The sequence below is a fragment of the Daphnia pulex genome, chromosome 2 (assembly GCF_021134715.1).
Source record: "Daphnia pulex isolate KAP4 chromosome 2, ASM2113471v1".
Taxonomy (NCBI): Eukaryota; Metazoa; Arthropoda; class Branchiopoda; order Diplostraca; family Daphniidae; genus Daphnia; species Daphnia pulex.
The window spans coordinates 13,046,102-13,061,484 of NC_060018.1; the positions used below are offsets into that span (position 1 = coordinate 13,046,102).

At 44.9% G+C, this 15,383-nt stretch overlaps 1 protein-coding gene and 1 long non-coding RNA gene across 2 annotated transcripts; both read right to left on the minus strand.

Annotated features, from left to right (window-relative positions):
- Nucleotides 1–261: 261 nt before the first annotated feature.
- LOC124204031 (hemicentin-2-like) lies at nucleotides 262–10,033 on the minus strand. The gene is made up of 6 exons (XM_046601017.1): nucleotides 9,562–10,033; nucleotides 5,412–5,604; nucleotides 4,570–4,827; nucleotides 4,289–4,488; nucleotides 1,364–4,177; nucleotides 262–1,268 (listed from the first exon to the last, which is right to left on the minus strand). The coding sequence occupies exons 1-6, from the start codon at nucleotides 9,590–9,592 to the stop codon at nucleotides 1,054–1,056; spliced, it is 3,711 nt and encodes a 1,236-aa protein (XP_046456973.1). The 5' UTR covers nucleotides 9,593–10,033; the 3' UTR covers nucleotides 262–1,053.
- Nucleotides 10,034–10,897: 864 nt separating this feature from the next.
- LOC124204182 lies at nucleotides 10,898–13,475 on the minus strand. Its single transcript, XR_006878770.1, has 2 exons — nucleotides 11,527–13,475; nucleotides 10,898–11,461 (listed from the first exon to the last, which is right to left on the minus strand). It is a non-coding gene; the product is annotated as an uncharacterized LOC124204182 (long non-coding RNA).
- Nucleotides 13,476–15,383: the final 1,908 nt, after the last annotated feature.

Consider the following 15,383-nt stretch of genomic DNA (forward strand, 5'->3'; position numbering starts at 1 on the left):
AGAGGGTGTCAAAAAAGAAAATGGTGGGAAGAGAGAAACAGCAGCAGCACTTGGCTCACAATGGAAGGAAGCAATTTTGAGCATTGATCATCCGTTTTCTTTTTTTTAGAATTGTTCACTCTTTTAATTTCAAATGAAAAAGACACACAAACAAAAAGACACACACAAATTTTGAACGAGGAGCGTCGCTGTTCCCGGGGAAGATAATTGGCATGCATCGAGAAGTACAGAGCTTAGCCAGCGGATTAATTTTTTTTTTTAAATCCGCCTGCTGGATTGCAACAACATTCGTCGTCTTAATATGTACAACAACACATTAAAACACTCGGGAGATGGGGGGGGGGGAAGAACGTCAGGGGGGGTTGTGTGTTCTTATGTACAACAATGATCGATAGTTGATGGTCAAAAAAACAAAAAAAAAATATTTTTAAAGAAAAAGTCATCAAGAAACAAAAGAAAAATATATATAACTAGGGACGGCGACGGTTCCACAGTCGCCACATAAAACAAAAATTATTTTTTTATTTTTTTACTTTTTTTCATATTTTTTTTTTAATTTTGGAAAATTTGTTGTCGGTAGTCCCACATCGCTTTTGAAAAAATCAAATAGAATTTCTAATTTCATTTTATGTATAAATTTGTGTTAGACCCTACTTGAGAGGACCAGGTCCACGGATGAAGTTTTGTTTTTCTTTCAGCGAGATCAAAATGGCGACAAAACAAATGTAGCAGCAGGCCAGCGGGGGCAATTCACGTGTCTCTCTTTTTTTAATTTGAGCCTTTCCTATCACAATCCGAACTCGAATTATTTTTTTCCCTTTAAAAAAAAACGAAACTTTTTCGCCCAACGAGGCGAAAAATGGAATGGAGATTGTCGAGAAAGAACCACCTTTTGGTCGAGGTGAGTTTGGCACACGGATGTCATTGATTTGTTTTTTAAATAATGATGTGTTGACGAGGAAAATGTTCTCGTGTGGTTGGTTGAAAGGAGAATTTTAAAAAAGAAAAACTAAATTGTCTACTAAATATTTTCTCTCTCTGCATATGGGTCTACTAGACGATGATCTCGCGGATGACTCTGCGATTCCGTGAATTGGGTGTTGAATAGCCGCTCTCTAGCGACTCATCAAACGAGAGATGATGTTGCTGAGGTGGCGCCATTTGTTGTTGCTGCTGCTGCTGTTGCTGTTGTTGGTGCTGTTTCATCTCCTCCGGTTCGGCCTCCATGTAAGGATCGGGCAAGCCACTCACATTGTGATATGTCGATTCTGAGAAAATGATACAAAACGTCAACGTCACGCTCTTCTCCCAAATGCCAATTTCCAAGTACAATTTAAATAAAAATTAAAGTCGAAAAACATACCGAGGTGTTCCATGCGTTTGCCATTTTTGTGGACGGCGGCGTAGGGATCGCCGCCGGCCACGACGCCGTAATTGTTGCGCTGCAGGTAGTCGTCGCCATTGCTGGGCGGGTAGTGGCTATAGTCTTCAAATCCGCCGTACCCACCGTGGGTCATGGGGTCGTAGTGGTACGATCTGCTGTCCGGCACATTGCCCAGTTGGTGGTCGGCACCACCTCCGTTGACTCCGCCATTTTGGCTGGCCAATTTCAATTGCCACAGAGAATCCTGCGAGTTGACCGAGCCGCCGTTGTTGGAATTGGAATAACTGTGCTCCGTGTAGGCCATGTTGACCCAATCTCCTCCACCGCCGTTGGCGTGTCCGCCGCCATTGTTCTGAGCGCTGGCCACAGCGTAGCCGTAACCGTTTTGGGTGGCGTAAAGAGCGTTCTTGCTGGCAGCGTCGTCCAGCATGCTGCCGTGACTCGTGTTCATCAAACTCTGATCCCGTCCCTTGTTCTCCAGTCCGGCGTAATAAGGTGGCGGTGGCTGTTGTTGCTGTTGTTGCTGCTGCTGTTGGGTGATGGTCGGACGGGCAGAATGAGCCTTTTCCATTTCCAGGAGCTTCTTGAGCTTCTGGGCACGTCGTCGACGGTAGCAGTAAAAGATGGCGAACAAGACAAAGACCAGGGAGCCAACGACGCAGGCCACGATGATGGCCACCATGTACTTGGCCGGCAATTCAGTCAAAGCTTTCGTCGGCTCTTGAATGAGGTCGCCAGTCACGGCCACCACCGGCTCGCTGCACAGCGTCGTGTTCATCTCCAAACAGAGTTTGAGTCGAATGTCGTCAACGTCGTCCTTGACCAGGTCCAGCACTTCGCGACTCACCGGCGACCGGACCGAAATCTTTTGCGAAAGTTCCCAGTTGCCCTCGACGCGACTCTCCACCATGGCCATCAGCGGCAGCTGGGAATCCACGTTGAACGAGATGGTCTTGGTTTTAGGCTCGAACGTCACCTGCTTGGGCTCGGGGATACGCGACAGGTCGACGACGGTCGAGGCCGTCAGGGCGTTGCTCAACGGACTCTTTCCCTTCGTGTTCTCGGCCCGCACTTGGAACGTGTACGATTGCAGTTGCTCCAGCCCGCGGATGACGCAAGGGTTGGCGTATTGGCAATCGTCTTCTTGCTGTTGCTGCTGGCCAGAGGCTGCCAACTCGCTGCCGGCCTGCCCAGATGATGAAGCTGACCGGTAGAGGACCGTGTAGATTGTGTTTTCGAATCCGCCGTTGAATCCTTCGTCCCATTCGAGCGTCAGTGAATCGTAGCCCGACTGGACAATGCGCAAATTGGTGGGTTTCTCCGGTGCGCTGGTCGCTTGCAGACGGACGGCCGCCGCGTTTTCACCTTCAGCGTTCCACATTTTGCACGTGTAGTCGCCATAGTCGGAATCTTTGACGTCGTTGATGCGCAAAACGCCCTGGTAAATGTCGTTGCCGTTGGCCGTGTTGGTGATGGACGTGACGTTCATGTCGTACTTGTTGTCGCCCGCTCCGCCGCTGCTGCTGCCGATGATGGGCACGTCGCGCAGGGACCACTCGAAATTGGGGCGAGGGTAGGCCTGGACTTGGCACAGGAGCTGGACGCTGGACGAACCGACGTTGGAAGCCACTTTGGGGTGGTGGTCCAGCAGAATGGGGGCGTGCTCGATTTTGAGCGTCAGAGTCGACTCGATCCGGCGGATTTGATTCTCAAAGGCGCAAGTGTAGACGCCGCGATCGTCGGCCGTCAGCTGGGAAAGGGCCGGCCGCTCCGAGCCGTGGAATCGCAGTGTCGAGCGGACAGTGAAGATGGCGTTGCGACCCTCCGACTCGTCCATGGCCAAATCGTAGGCGCCCGAGCTGCTTCCGGGCAGAATTTCAACTCCGTCCTTGAGCCAAGTGATGGACGGTTTGGGTTTGCCCTGGGCAGAGCACGTCATGTTGAAATCAGCGTCCTGGGCCTTTTTCTGCAAGACGGGCGGCAGTTGGCCGATGAAGCGGGGCGGCTGGAAAACGCGCAAGTTGACGTAGCTGGAACCGCCCGTGCCCAGGTCGTTGCTGGGCTGACAGTAATACGTTCCCTCGCTGTTTTGACGGGCCACGTGAATCGTCAGCTCAGAAGTCGAAGCCAAAATGGTCGTCTCGGCGCCGGCCTTCCACCAGCGGTACTGGGGCAAAGGCCAGCCGGGCGGATCGGCAGCGCAAGTCAACGTGATCGAGGCCTCGTCGACGGCGATCGGCTCTTCGGGAGAAATGCGGGCCGATCCGGGCTCGTGTTTGACCAGCAGATGGAACGTGGCGTTGCCAGATCGTTCGGCCGAGCCAATCATGTTGGTGGCCCGGCAAAGGTAGCGGCCGTTATCGGCGGCGGCCACTCTGTTGAGTCGCAATACGGGTCCGTTGGATCTGAACTGGGCGTCACCTTCCTTGAGCCACTCGATGGAAGTCGGGGCCGGTTTGGCCGAGACGTTGCAGGGGATCGAGACGCTGGAACCGATGTCGACTTCCTTGCGCGACTCGGCGATGGTCACCATGGGCGGATGGAGAACGTCCAGCTGCAATTCCGCCTCACCGACTTGACCCAGTCCGTTGTCGGCCGAGCAAACGTAGAGGCCGTCGTCTTCCAGGCTGACGGATCTGAGCGTGTGGTTGAAACTGGTGGCGATGAATCGACCGGATCGGGTCCAGCGGACGCTGTAAACGGCCGGTTTGGCGTCCACCTGACACTGGATCTGCACCGAGCCTCCCCTCTCGACATTCAACGGGCTGGGGCTGACACGGACCCTGGGAGCGTCTGTATCGAAATAAATTCCAGTTGATTAGTCGTCGATTGGGAGTAACAGGAAGACAAATCAGCAATTCCAGTGGCTTCAGCTGGAAAAAAGGGTGGGCGGATTAAACTTACAATTGACGGCGAGAACAATGTTGGCTTCCTTCTTGTCGTTGGTGTCCATGGCTCTGTTCCAGGCCACGCAGCGGTACTCGGCGCCGTCGTCTTCCTTTTGCGGTCGCACAATCAGCGTCGACTGTGTGGCCACACTTTTGCTTCCGCCCGCTTTCATGATCGCACCTTCCAACGGGTTGGCTTCGCCCTTCCGGTACCACCTGGAATCAAATAAGCACGTTAGATTTTTTAGGAGATTGAATTGCACATTTTTTCCCAATCGAATTGTCTAGTAGTCGTACCTTAAAACGGGATCGGGACTGCCGCCGGCGCTGGAGCAAACCAATTCGGTGGGTTGTCCCTCGACGGCCACGGGACTGACGGGGTTGATTTGCGGCGACGACGGCGGGACCAAGACGACCAAATCGACCGATTGGCTGTGCAATTCAATTCCCGTGCCTTGCTCCTTGAGGCGGCACTCGAAACGGCCATTGTCGCGATCGTAAGTGGCGCCAGACACCAACAAGTCGTACTGGCCCTCGGCCGGCTTGAAACTGATTCTGTAATTTTTTAAAAAAAGAAAATTATGAAAAAAACAATCAAAATCCAATCATCATCGTAGCACATTCCACTTTTATATATTTATTTTTATCTGGTAATTTCTACTTCTTATCTATTCATCTCCCCCCCCCCCTACGATAGAAGAAAATTCCCTCAAAGGCAAAACTGGAAAAGAAGAAGGTGGCCTCTATAATCATTTCTCAACCCTCGAGGGCAGTGGAACACCTGGTCTATGATCAGACCCACAACTAAAAAATGAGATTTCAGACTCCTCCTCGATCTTGTGTGTAGTGTGTAGGGATTCCTTTGGCCCCTCTCTCTCCATTGCTGAAAATATCATATTCATACATTATAAATGCATTCCCTTTGGGAACCCTCCTTCTTCTCTCTATCGTCAATAGAAGAAGAAGAGAAAATTTTTTCCCAGTAAAAAAGTGCGGATGACTTTTTCAATGCCACACTTTTGATGTATACGCTATGACCATCCCCCCCAACCCCCCTCCAGTGTCGCTTTTGGAACGTTTCCCACACGCAGGTAGAAAAAGGAATTTCTCCTTTAGAATAGAAAATGTATTTGATTTACCTGTAATTTTTCTCAAGTGGCGACTCTCCAATGGCGACGTTGTCCTTTTCTTTAATGTTGGCCCGGATCCAGTAAAAGGTGTGACGTTTGTCCATCAGCGTCGGATTGAAACGGCACTCGAGCGTCACGTCTTCGCCGACTCGAACGTCCACAGTCCAGGCACCGGCCGCCAGCAGCGCCACCACCAAAAAAGCTGTTGAATAATAAATCACACCCAAATAATTAATAACAAATTTAATAATAATAATATTTTTCATAAACAATCAAAAGAAAAATGGTAAAAAGTATCGAGGACAGGGAAAGATGTGTCCCCACCGCCATTTTTTTGAAGGGGGGAACCGATTGAGGACGCAACTTGGCGTGTTGCTTACGTGCGCTTTTGGCCTACTCTTTTTTCTTCTTCTTCAATGGAAAATATGTGTGTACACACACACAGAGAGCGAGTATTTACCTTTGGGTTACGTCGAGGGGTTGGGGGGAAAGAAAGAAACGAAAATCACACGCATAGAAAAAAAAGTCCACCGGATGCGGTTGATATTATTTTGGCGGTCTAGCGGTGAACGATGGAAAAACTGAATGGAGAGAGAGGGGGGGGGGATAGTTATAACAAGCATTTCTTTATTTAACTACACGTTTCTTTTATTTTATTTTCCCTAGTCAAAAACCGTTTCTCCGGTTGGCCGATGGACGGCCGAGTTTCACACGCTCCCCCACTGACATTTGCACTTTTGCCTCGACTCACAGGGACAATTCTAAAAATAAAGAAACTGAGCCGGACGTCATTTCTTCTTCTCGACAGGTGAATTTTTTTCTTTTCAAATATGGAAATGAATCATATTTTTAAATAAAAGGGGCGGGAGCAAATTCTAAAAATGGAAAAACTTCTTTCTTATTTCTCTCTCCCGAAAAAGAAACAACTTTTTTTCTTATTTTTCTTTTCTTATTTTAACGATCCATTCGACCGTTTTGATTTACGCGTTTCGGGTCGCCATTTCGTTTATTAACGAAAACACGCCACAGCCCCAAACAACAACAACAACAGCAATCTATTCTTTTTTCGGTTGTTGTTGTTGGCCTTCCCAATGGATATGATGATGAGATGAATAATCCAATTTCCTAGACGCCAATAACCGATGGAAATTTCTTTCTCTATGGGGCTCGACTCGAGCCTTCATTTAAACAACAGACAGACGGTCGGTCGGGAAAAGAAAAGAAGAGGCAGATAAAAACGTTCGTTCGTGATCTGGATGAAGAAAGGAGGAACAATCAAAAAAAGGGGGCCATCACACACGCAACAGCAACAGCAACGCCCAGGCTGTGCCGATTGGCCATCGATTCTCTCCCAAAAGAAGAAGTTAAGAAAGGATGCACCGTGTAAAAGAGCCAAACCCATTTGGTGTGGTGATGTCGCCACACGTTGTCGGGTCACAAGAAAGACAAACATCATCCCGGGGATCGTTCAAACAAAAATGGCCGCCGATGGGGTCCATTGAAAAAATTTACAACTTTTTTTGGAAGTTGCCAAAAAAGGTGCGCGTGTGTGTGTTAAGACGAAGAAGAAGAATAGAAAAATAAGGAGAGAGAGAGCAGCAACGCCCCGAGGGCAATGTTGACCTGCTATCGGGTCCCGAAGCAACAACATTCCTCCGCGTCCCCTCCAGTCTCTCGTCTTCTTCTTCTCAAAATAAATCAACAGACGACCCCCCCACATCGAATCAAACGAAATTTTATATTTAAAAAAGGAGAGGGGAGACCACCATATCCCAGAATGATATCGCATGTCTCTTTTCCCAACGGATAACAGTGTCGTGTTCTGTACTAGACTTTTCCTTTTGATCGAATTACCTGGTCATATAAAACCACAAATTTTTCAAAAAAACAACACGTCAAATATTTCCGTGATGTGGGGGGGAATATAGTCTCAAGTTACAGCCGCCACATGAATGGAAGAACCTTTGGCCAATTTTTCTTTTCATCCCAAAAAGTTAACAATAATAAAGATGAGGTCAAATGAAAATGTGTTTCAGGAAGAAGAAGAAGAAAGAAAGGAGGTCCTCCATCTTCTCCTTGTAGGGTAGAAGAATACAACAACTTGAGAAATTCCCGTTTTTCTCGGGAGTTTTGGCTCGTGGCCACAACTTGTGTGTGTCGAAGCTTTTAAGCCGAGCGCGCGGATAACATCCCAACGGCGGGGGGATTCAAATCAGGTACAACTTTTTAAAAAGGCAGGGCCCAGGTTTCTTTTCTAAACCCGCAAGAAAATCAACGGAACGTTTGGCTGCTGCTGGCCTATTACACACAAGTTTTGTGATGAGTCACTTTCATCATCGTCGATTCTTTTACCAAAGGGAAAAACCGGCGCTACCGTGACCAAATCCCCCTTTTTTTTAAATAAAAATAGAGAAAATGATTCATCTTTTTAAGATTTTTTTCAAATTCATATTCTTTTAAAAAGATGCGTGTGGGTTGGAGAAGAAGAAGATTCAGGTCACACTTCCGCCATCTTTTCTCTTTCAGATTCACGACCGCAAAATTTTGTGTCTGTTCCTTTTGGGAAAGAAAAACCCTCGCGTGATGAAGAGGGGAGAAAAAGTTAATATTTTTTTCCTTGAAAAGAAAAAAAATCCAATCAACTTTGAATGCCTTAAAGGGAGGGAGAGAAATCGTTCCAAAACATCAAAGTGTAGTAAAAACTGGTCTGGCAGGTTTTCTTGTCTTAAAAGGAAGAAAAAATATGTTTTCTTCTTTTTCCATTTTCATATACCTGGAAGGTAGAAAAAAGAACCTTTTCCTACAACACACTCTCTTCCAGGTAGATTCATCAAACTCCCCTTCTTCCACCTCCCTCTAGGGGGTGGGTGGGGAGGTAGAAACTCCTCCTCCTTTGTGTTGTTGTAGGAGAAGAATATTCAAGTGGAGGGGAAAGATGTGTCGAGGGGCCACGGAGGTTCTTTGACCTCGGCATCTCATTTGATTCTCTTCTTCTTCTTCTTACCTTTCCTACTACAACAGACACACAAGGAAATGAGAAACAAGTCCCTAAACATCCAGAAGAAAAACCCGCTGACAAAATAATTCGATATCGTACGACTGGGGGGAAAGTGGCCCCGCCACATTTTATTGCAATCAAATTGAATTTTTCGATGCATAAAAATGAAACCCAAATTTTTACGAGGCTCGTAATAAAAATGAGACTTTTTTAAAAAAAATATGGGAATGTCATCATCATCCGAGGGTGTAAGAAAAAAGCTCCCGGTTCTCACGCAATTGCAACCCCCTCACATCCGCACACGTTTAATTGCCAGCCCCCTTGGTGCATCCCCGGGGCATATCATACAACAACAATACATTTTTAGAATAGAATAAGAGAGCCTGCCCATCTTATTTCTTTGGTGGAAGATGACGACTACTTACACACACGCCACTTTTTCGTGTACGTTTGAACCTTCCATGTCGGGAGTTATTACCAGAAGAGAAACAGACAAGAGCCCCCGAGGGTTCTTTGCTACTTACACAACTACTTGAATACTTTCAACTAATCGAAATTGTGAAAAAAAGATTTCCCCAAAAGAAATTTCGCCATTTCTTCCCACAAGAGAAGAAAGTTGCGGGTCATTTTGAAATCATGCGGGGACATCCAGGTAAAAAGACAGTCGATAGATGGACGCGTCAGAATAAAATAAAAAAGATTTCACGTGTACAACCACCATCTTTCCAGGGAGAAAAAAAATACGTTATCTCGTCTGCTATTGAAATTCCACCTGGAGTGTCCATGGGGGGAGAGAAGGAAGATGTCATAGACGCGTCCAGGATAAGGTGAAAAAAGATAAGAAAATACATTTTTTATCTTTTTCTCTCTACAGGAAATTCATCCCCCCTACCCAAAAAAGGGGTTGTGACCTCCAAAAAAGGGAGAAACAACCAACTTCTACCTGCAACTACCTGAGGGCCTTTTTTCTTCTCTTTTGTTGTTTGTTGTTTCCCCCCCTCACCTTCCCGCCATCTCGAGCATACACACACTAATTACACACAGGTAGGAAAAAGGTTTTTTTTTCGTCTTTTGTGGGAGATTCAACGGAAAAAAAAGGAATTGAAGGACAGAAATTATTCAAAAATGGAAATAGACTCGGGGGGGGATAGAAAAACATACCAAGGACAAATTGTCGTTGCTTCGTATCCATTTTGTGAAGTTGATGAAATTTTCTTCTTCAGTTGATTGTCTTTTATTTCACGATAAATATTAATAGGCACCACCGGTTTTTTTTCAATTACCCCCCTTGATGGTAATTCACCACTTCACTGGACGCACATGGACGGTTGGCTCGGTCGATTCATCCACTGAGAAATAAATAAAAATGGCCGACAAGTTTCCAATTATTCAAATGAGCGCCACACCAAATCACCAATCACGTCACACAACACGCGTCAAATCCTTAACACACACGAAAAATTTTTTGTTTTTCCAATGTGTCTTTTATTTTATTTTTTCAGCCAAACTTTTTTTGGGCGCGGAGTGGTTTGTGGGGGGGACTAACCGACACGGCAACTGGTAACCGACTGACCCGCCACCGCCGACCAACACAACGAAAAACGAAACAATCCCCCCTCGAGCGCAAAGGGGAAAAGTGTGTAAGAGGGGGGGTTGATAAAAAAAAGAAAGATGGCGCTGGTAGACCCCGGAGGGCGAAAGCCACTCTCTACCAACTCCGCCCTCTTTTTTCCGATTGCAGCCAATCGAATCAAAGTTTCCATCTTCTACCTTAAGAACTCTCCTGGAACGCCATCAGCATTTGTACAGTCCAGTTTTTTCCCTTTTTTTAATGAGCCAAAAGGCCATTTAAATGGCTAGTAGTATACATGAATAAATCTAAATTGTTTTAAAAAAAAATCAAATACAATACGACGATATTTATTTCACTGACTGGACAAGAGTGAAAGGCGAGGAGGAGCATCCGCTCTTCTTATTCCACTGATTAGTGGTAATCCTCATCTTACGGGGGGGATCAGCCATCCGAGATGACCAGCAGATCGGGTAATCATGTAATAATGGACGTCTTGCGTGTCCATCGACTTTGATGAACTCTGGACAGAGAAAAAAGCAAATGACGTTGGTGGGGGAGGTTATAGACATTTGATCCATTGTGTCTGGTGGATTGTAAATATCTAAAAAATGAACGTTGATGGTCTGTTCTAGTTTGTCAGCAGAAAGAACCCAGGAAGTGTGTGTCTGGTTCATTTCTGGATGCCCCCGCTGGCCATCTGCGCCATATCCTCAACAAGTTGGGGTGGAAAAACAGAAACGACAGATTTCTTTTCTTTCCTTCCATCTTCTTCTTCTTCCAGATAAGGTCGAAACAGGTGAGAGAGAGGAGACAAGCACCTGCTGTGGATCTCCCCCCTTACCAATTTTGATCACCACCGAAAATATAGAATTCAAAAAAATTCAGAGAGATTTCTGACGACCAATAAAAAGATGTGGGATCGTGTTGGGGGTGTCCATGTCTCGTAAATTTTATTTCAAATTCAAAAAAATTCCGGTTTTTTCATTCCGTTCGTGAGTCTTGATTCCACAAAATAAGAAGGAAAACGACCGCTAGGCCTAAATAGATATCGGTACATAATCAAATTCTTTTTTCTTTCAATGGGGGTTAACCCAAAAGGAAATGAGGACACGATTGGATATATATCTATTTCCCCCGCATATAAGAAAAAGAAAAACAATTTAGAAATAAAAAGAAAATGTTGACGGCCGATGTCGCGCTCGGCCGACCGCGTCATCACCTGCGGGTTTCGTGTAAAAATGAAAAAAAAGGAAAACAACACGAACGGCGGTGGCGGTTATACTTGTCGTAATCTTATGGCGGTTTTTTCTTTCTGAGTGTGTCGACGATGTGCTAAAGCCAAGTCATCCGTGACGTCCACACACACAAGAGAAAATGTCGACCACACGGTAGCTGCTGCTGCTGACGTGATTCATATGGAAAAATGTGTGTCCATTTGAATTGTCGTGACGCAATATCCGCCAGCAGATCGTAGATAGATCCTCCCTGCTGCGAAAAGAATGGGAAAAAGTGTACCGTACTACTACTACTACTACTACTACCCAAAGGTGTACATTTATAACGAGAAAGTTGCTCTCTCGGTGATTATTAAGAAGATGATGCGGGCCAGGTCACGGTCGCACAACCTTTTCAAAGGTTCCAAACTCGGTCGGTTGTGTGAACGTTGTATAGTAGAGAGAGACGACAATGTTTATTAGTTGTGTCTATACCTGCGGCCAGCACAGCACAGCACAGCACAGCAGCTCATAGTGTACACACGGCAGCCGGGCTCCTCTATAATCGATTCCGTGAGAAAAAAGGGCCAAAAGACACAAGGAAATGTATATAATAATGGAGATGGCGACACCTCAATTTTCTCGCTTCCTTTTCTTCTTCTTGATTCCAATGGCAGTTCACACAGCTGCTGCCGTTTTTTAGGAAAAAAAAGGAAAAAAGTCAAGTGGTTTTTTCTTTTCTTGTGTTTGCCGTTGTCCTTTTTGGTTCAGACGGTTGACGTGAAAAGCCGAAAAAAGAAACTTGTAGCTTCATCGCATCAGTCTGGTTGAGGGAGTCAAATCAATAACTTCCGCTGGACACACAAAATAGCCACAGACCTAAAAGACGATAGAAGAGAAAATGTATACAAGGGAGATTGGGTTACTATTATTATGGCGGGGGGTTTTAAAAACTGACTGTCGTCGTCGTCCTAGTCCAGCAGCTGTGATTCTTCAAGAGGGAAAAAAAGTTTTTCCAACAGAAGGGAAACAAGAAGAAGAAGCCTTGGCACACAGTTGGTCATCGTAGGCTTTTTTTCTTCTTCTTCTTTTGGTTGGTTTAAAAAAGGTCGACGGAGAGAAGGTCTCGTGTCCAGCAGCTGCCCCCAATATATATAGTACCTGCCCCTTTGTGTTTTTGTCAAAAGAAGAAGGTCGGCCAGTTATTTCTTCTCCTACATATTCCCCAAATGTCATAAAAATACAAGAGGAGCGAAAAAATATATATATATAGTTCTGCAAGGAAGAAACTTAAAAAATTTTTACAACTCATTTATACGGCGCGCTACAACTTATTCCTGGACATCTTTTTTCCTGAGTTGGGTTGGGTTATATATCTTTTGAAGAACGCGCGCGACACTTTTTCTTTTAAAAAGTTCAATTCTCTCCAAACCTGTCCGTCTTTTCCTTCCTTATTTTGAGAGAAAATCTCAAATGGTCGCCACTAAAAAAATAAATAACAAAAATATGTGTTCCCCCCTCCAAGAAAAAGAATATCCTTTTGTGGGCTCTCAACTAGGCGACAGCGACACGTTTGGATTTTTATTCGTTCAAACTTATGGGAGAAATCTCTTCAGACTCTCCATTTGGCGCGTTTTTATTTTTGAAAAAAAAGGACCTTTGGGTGTTCGTTTCTCGCTTTTTTTAAAATACACGTCCGTTAGTTTATATCTAATAATAATATAAAATAACAACACGCAGTCAATTAAAGCGTGATTCCCGTTTGTTGGTTCATTCGTTTCTTACAGGATGATTCGTTTCGCTTCCAACACACGAAATTTTTTATTTTATTTTATTTTTTAAATTATTTTCTGGATGTACCGAAAAGAAAAAAAAATTCATTTCTCTCATTTTGTTGTGAATGACTCCCGCAAAACTCCTTTTCCTTGTTCCTGGAACAACAACAACAACAACAACAGCGGCGAATTGTTGTTTTTTCCATTTGCCAACTCACCGGGAGCTCTCCTAACCGACCGGAGAGTTTTTTTTCATTCTGGTTTTTATTTTCGCATTGTTTTCCATCTTCCCTGGGCGTTTTTTGAATATTCAGTCGATGATATTTTTCCAGGAGGAAAGAAGAAGATGCATCGGCCGTTTGACCTGGTCCGTTCGACCCTATACAACCCCCGTCGTATAACTTATAAAGGGGGAAAAGAAGAAAAGCCATACGTCATCACTTATGGGCAGGTGGAAGAACACACCTCGCTCTCCTACATGTTCCCTGCTGGAATCTCAAGATGGATGGAATAACAACTTCTCCCCCCCCCCCTTTCCAACCTAGACAAGAGAGAGGGAAATCGTAGTGTTTCACTCGTTTAAATAACGACAACGAAAATAACGTATTAACGAGCCTCGTTATCGACTTTTTTGGAAAATGCTCGTTTTTTTCGTTAACGATAACGAAATGGCTGTTTTTTTCGTTGTTTTCGTTAATTTCTTGCTAAATTTTTCGTATCAAAACCGTAGAGATTTCAAATTTTTTGACCACCAGGGGAACTTTTTTTCCCTCAAAATTTGGAATTTTCAATTTTGGGATGACCACCTACTAGCGACTTAGCGATCCCCTAGCGAGGAATTAGGCCATTATTTTCGCATCATTTATTTCTACATCATTTGGCCTAACAGGCCTTAGAAAACTAGGTTCTAAAAAAAAATTGTAAGGTAAACGATAACGGTCGCAAAAACAGAAAAATGCGACACGTTTAAATTAACGAAACGAAGAACGAAACGAATGAAAAATTGAAAAAATAACGATTAACGATAACGATAACGAATCCAAAAAAGCACAACGGTGAAACACTAGGAAATCGTGACTAGGGAAATATCAGCTTCCCCTTTTAACACCCCCCAAAAGAGAAACAAAAGCTGAGCAGAAGTAGAGAGAAAGAAAACAAGGGCCCATTGTTTTTCCACCCTCTTGTTATATACCAGTAGTCTCTGTTATGTACATGTGCCCGGCAGATACGTGTGTGCGCCGGTGGCTGCTGCTGGGGGTGGGGGGAATGTACATTTTTTAAAAAAATATGCGCAGAGGCACATCTTCTTCTTCTTCTTTCAATTCCATCTCACGTCCTGCAGTATACCTGGTCGGAGCCCCCCGCGCTGATTACATAAATATCACGACGTTCTTTTGTTTCCACCAACCAACCACCACGGTGTCCGCAGGCGACTCTATAAATATCATCTAATAATCATCTTCTTTCTTCTTCTTCTTCTGTGAATATTTCCAGTTGTTTTTTTTTCTTGTCCATTTTCCTTTTTTCTGGCTGGCTGGAATAAAAATAAGGAGAGCCACTGGAACAGAAGAAGAAGAAGAAGCCCGGCGGGAGTTTTGAGCGTGATTGAGAAGAAAGAAAAGAAAAGAAAAAAAGGGATATGACTCCCAGTTTGGTTTGAAGAAACGACTGTCAATGCCCATCTACATATAGAGACGCCATTGTCTTTTATTTTTTTTGAAAAAACACGTACGTACGTACGTCTCTCTCTCTAGCGTGTGTGTTTGTCTCGGCCACTTTTCCTGTGTTCCATCATCCCTGGACTGGCCTGGACTCAGATTTCCATCATCTACTCTCGGCGTTCCAAAAACTCTCTTACGTTGGCCATCCATCTGGAAATGGAACGATTTTTCTGTTTGTTTTTTCCCATTTTCTGATGTCGACCCCGTTGGCGCACGCGATGAGAAAAGTGGCCGGTCGAGCTGCTGCTGGACGCTGCTGCCGTCCAGTCCAGTGAAAGTGGGGATGAATGCAACATTCTTCTTGTCAAGGAGCACTAACCCAGCGGCTATAACTGCAACAACAACAGCACACAAAACAAGTCGAGTGGTGTTGTTGTTGTTGTTGTTGTCTGGTTGGTATAATTGGACGGACGCGCGGCCGCGCCAGCGCCAACAAAAAAAGCTCAACTGCGCCGGAGAGAAAAGAAGTTTTTCGTGTTATCTCATTACTGGATATAATATGCCGGCCAGCCTCAAAAGTCTAGAAATAAAACGTCATTTTCCCCCCTCGCTCGACAATAGTTTTGAAACAATAAATTTCTAGAAAAGAGAATAAAAGAGAATAAAAGGAGAGAATGGCTTTTCGCTACTGTTGTGTCCCACTTTTATCAAATTTTCCAAAATCCCAAATTGAAAGTTCAAATTATCTTGGAGAACGAAA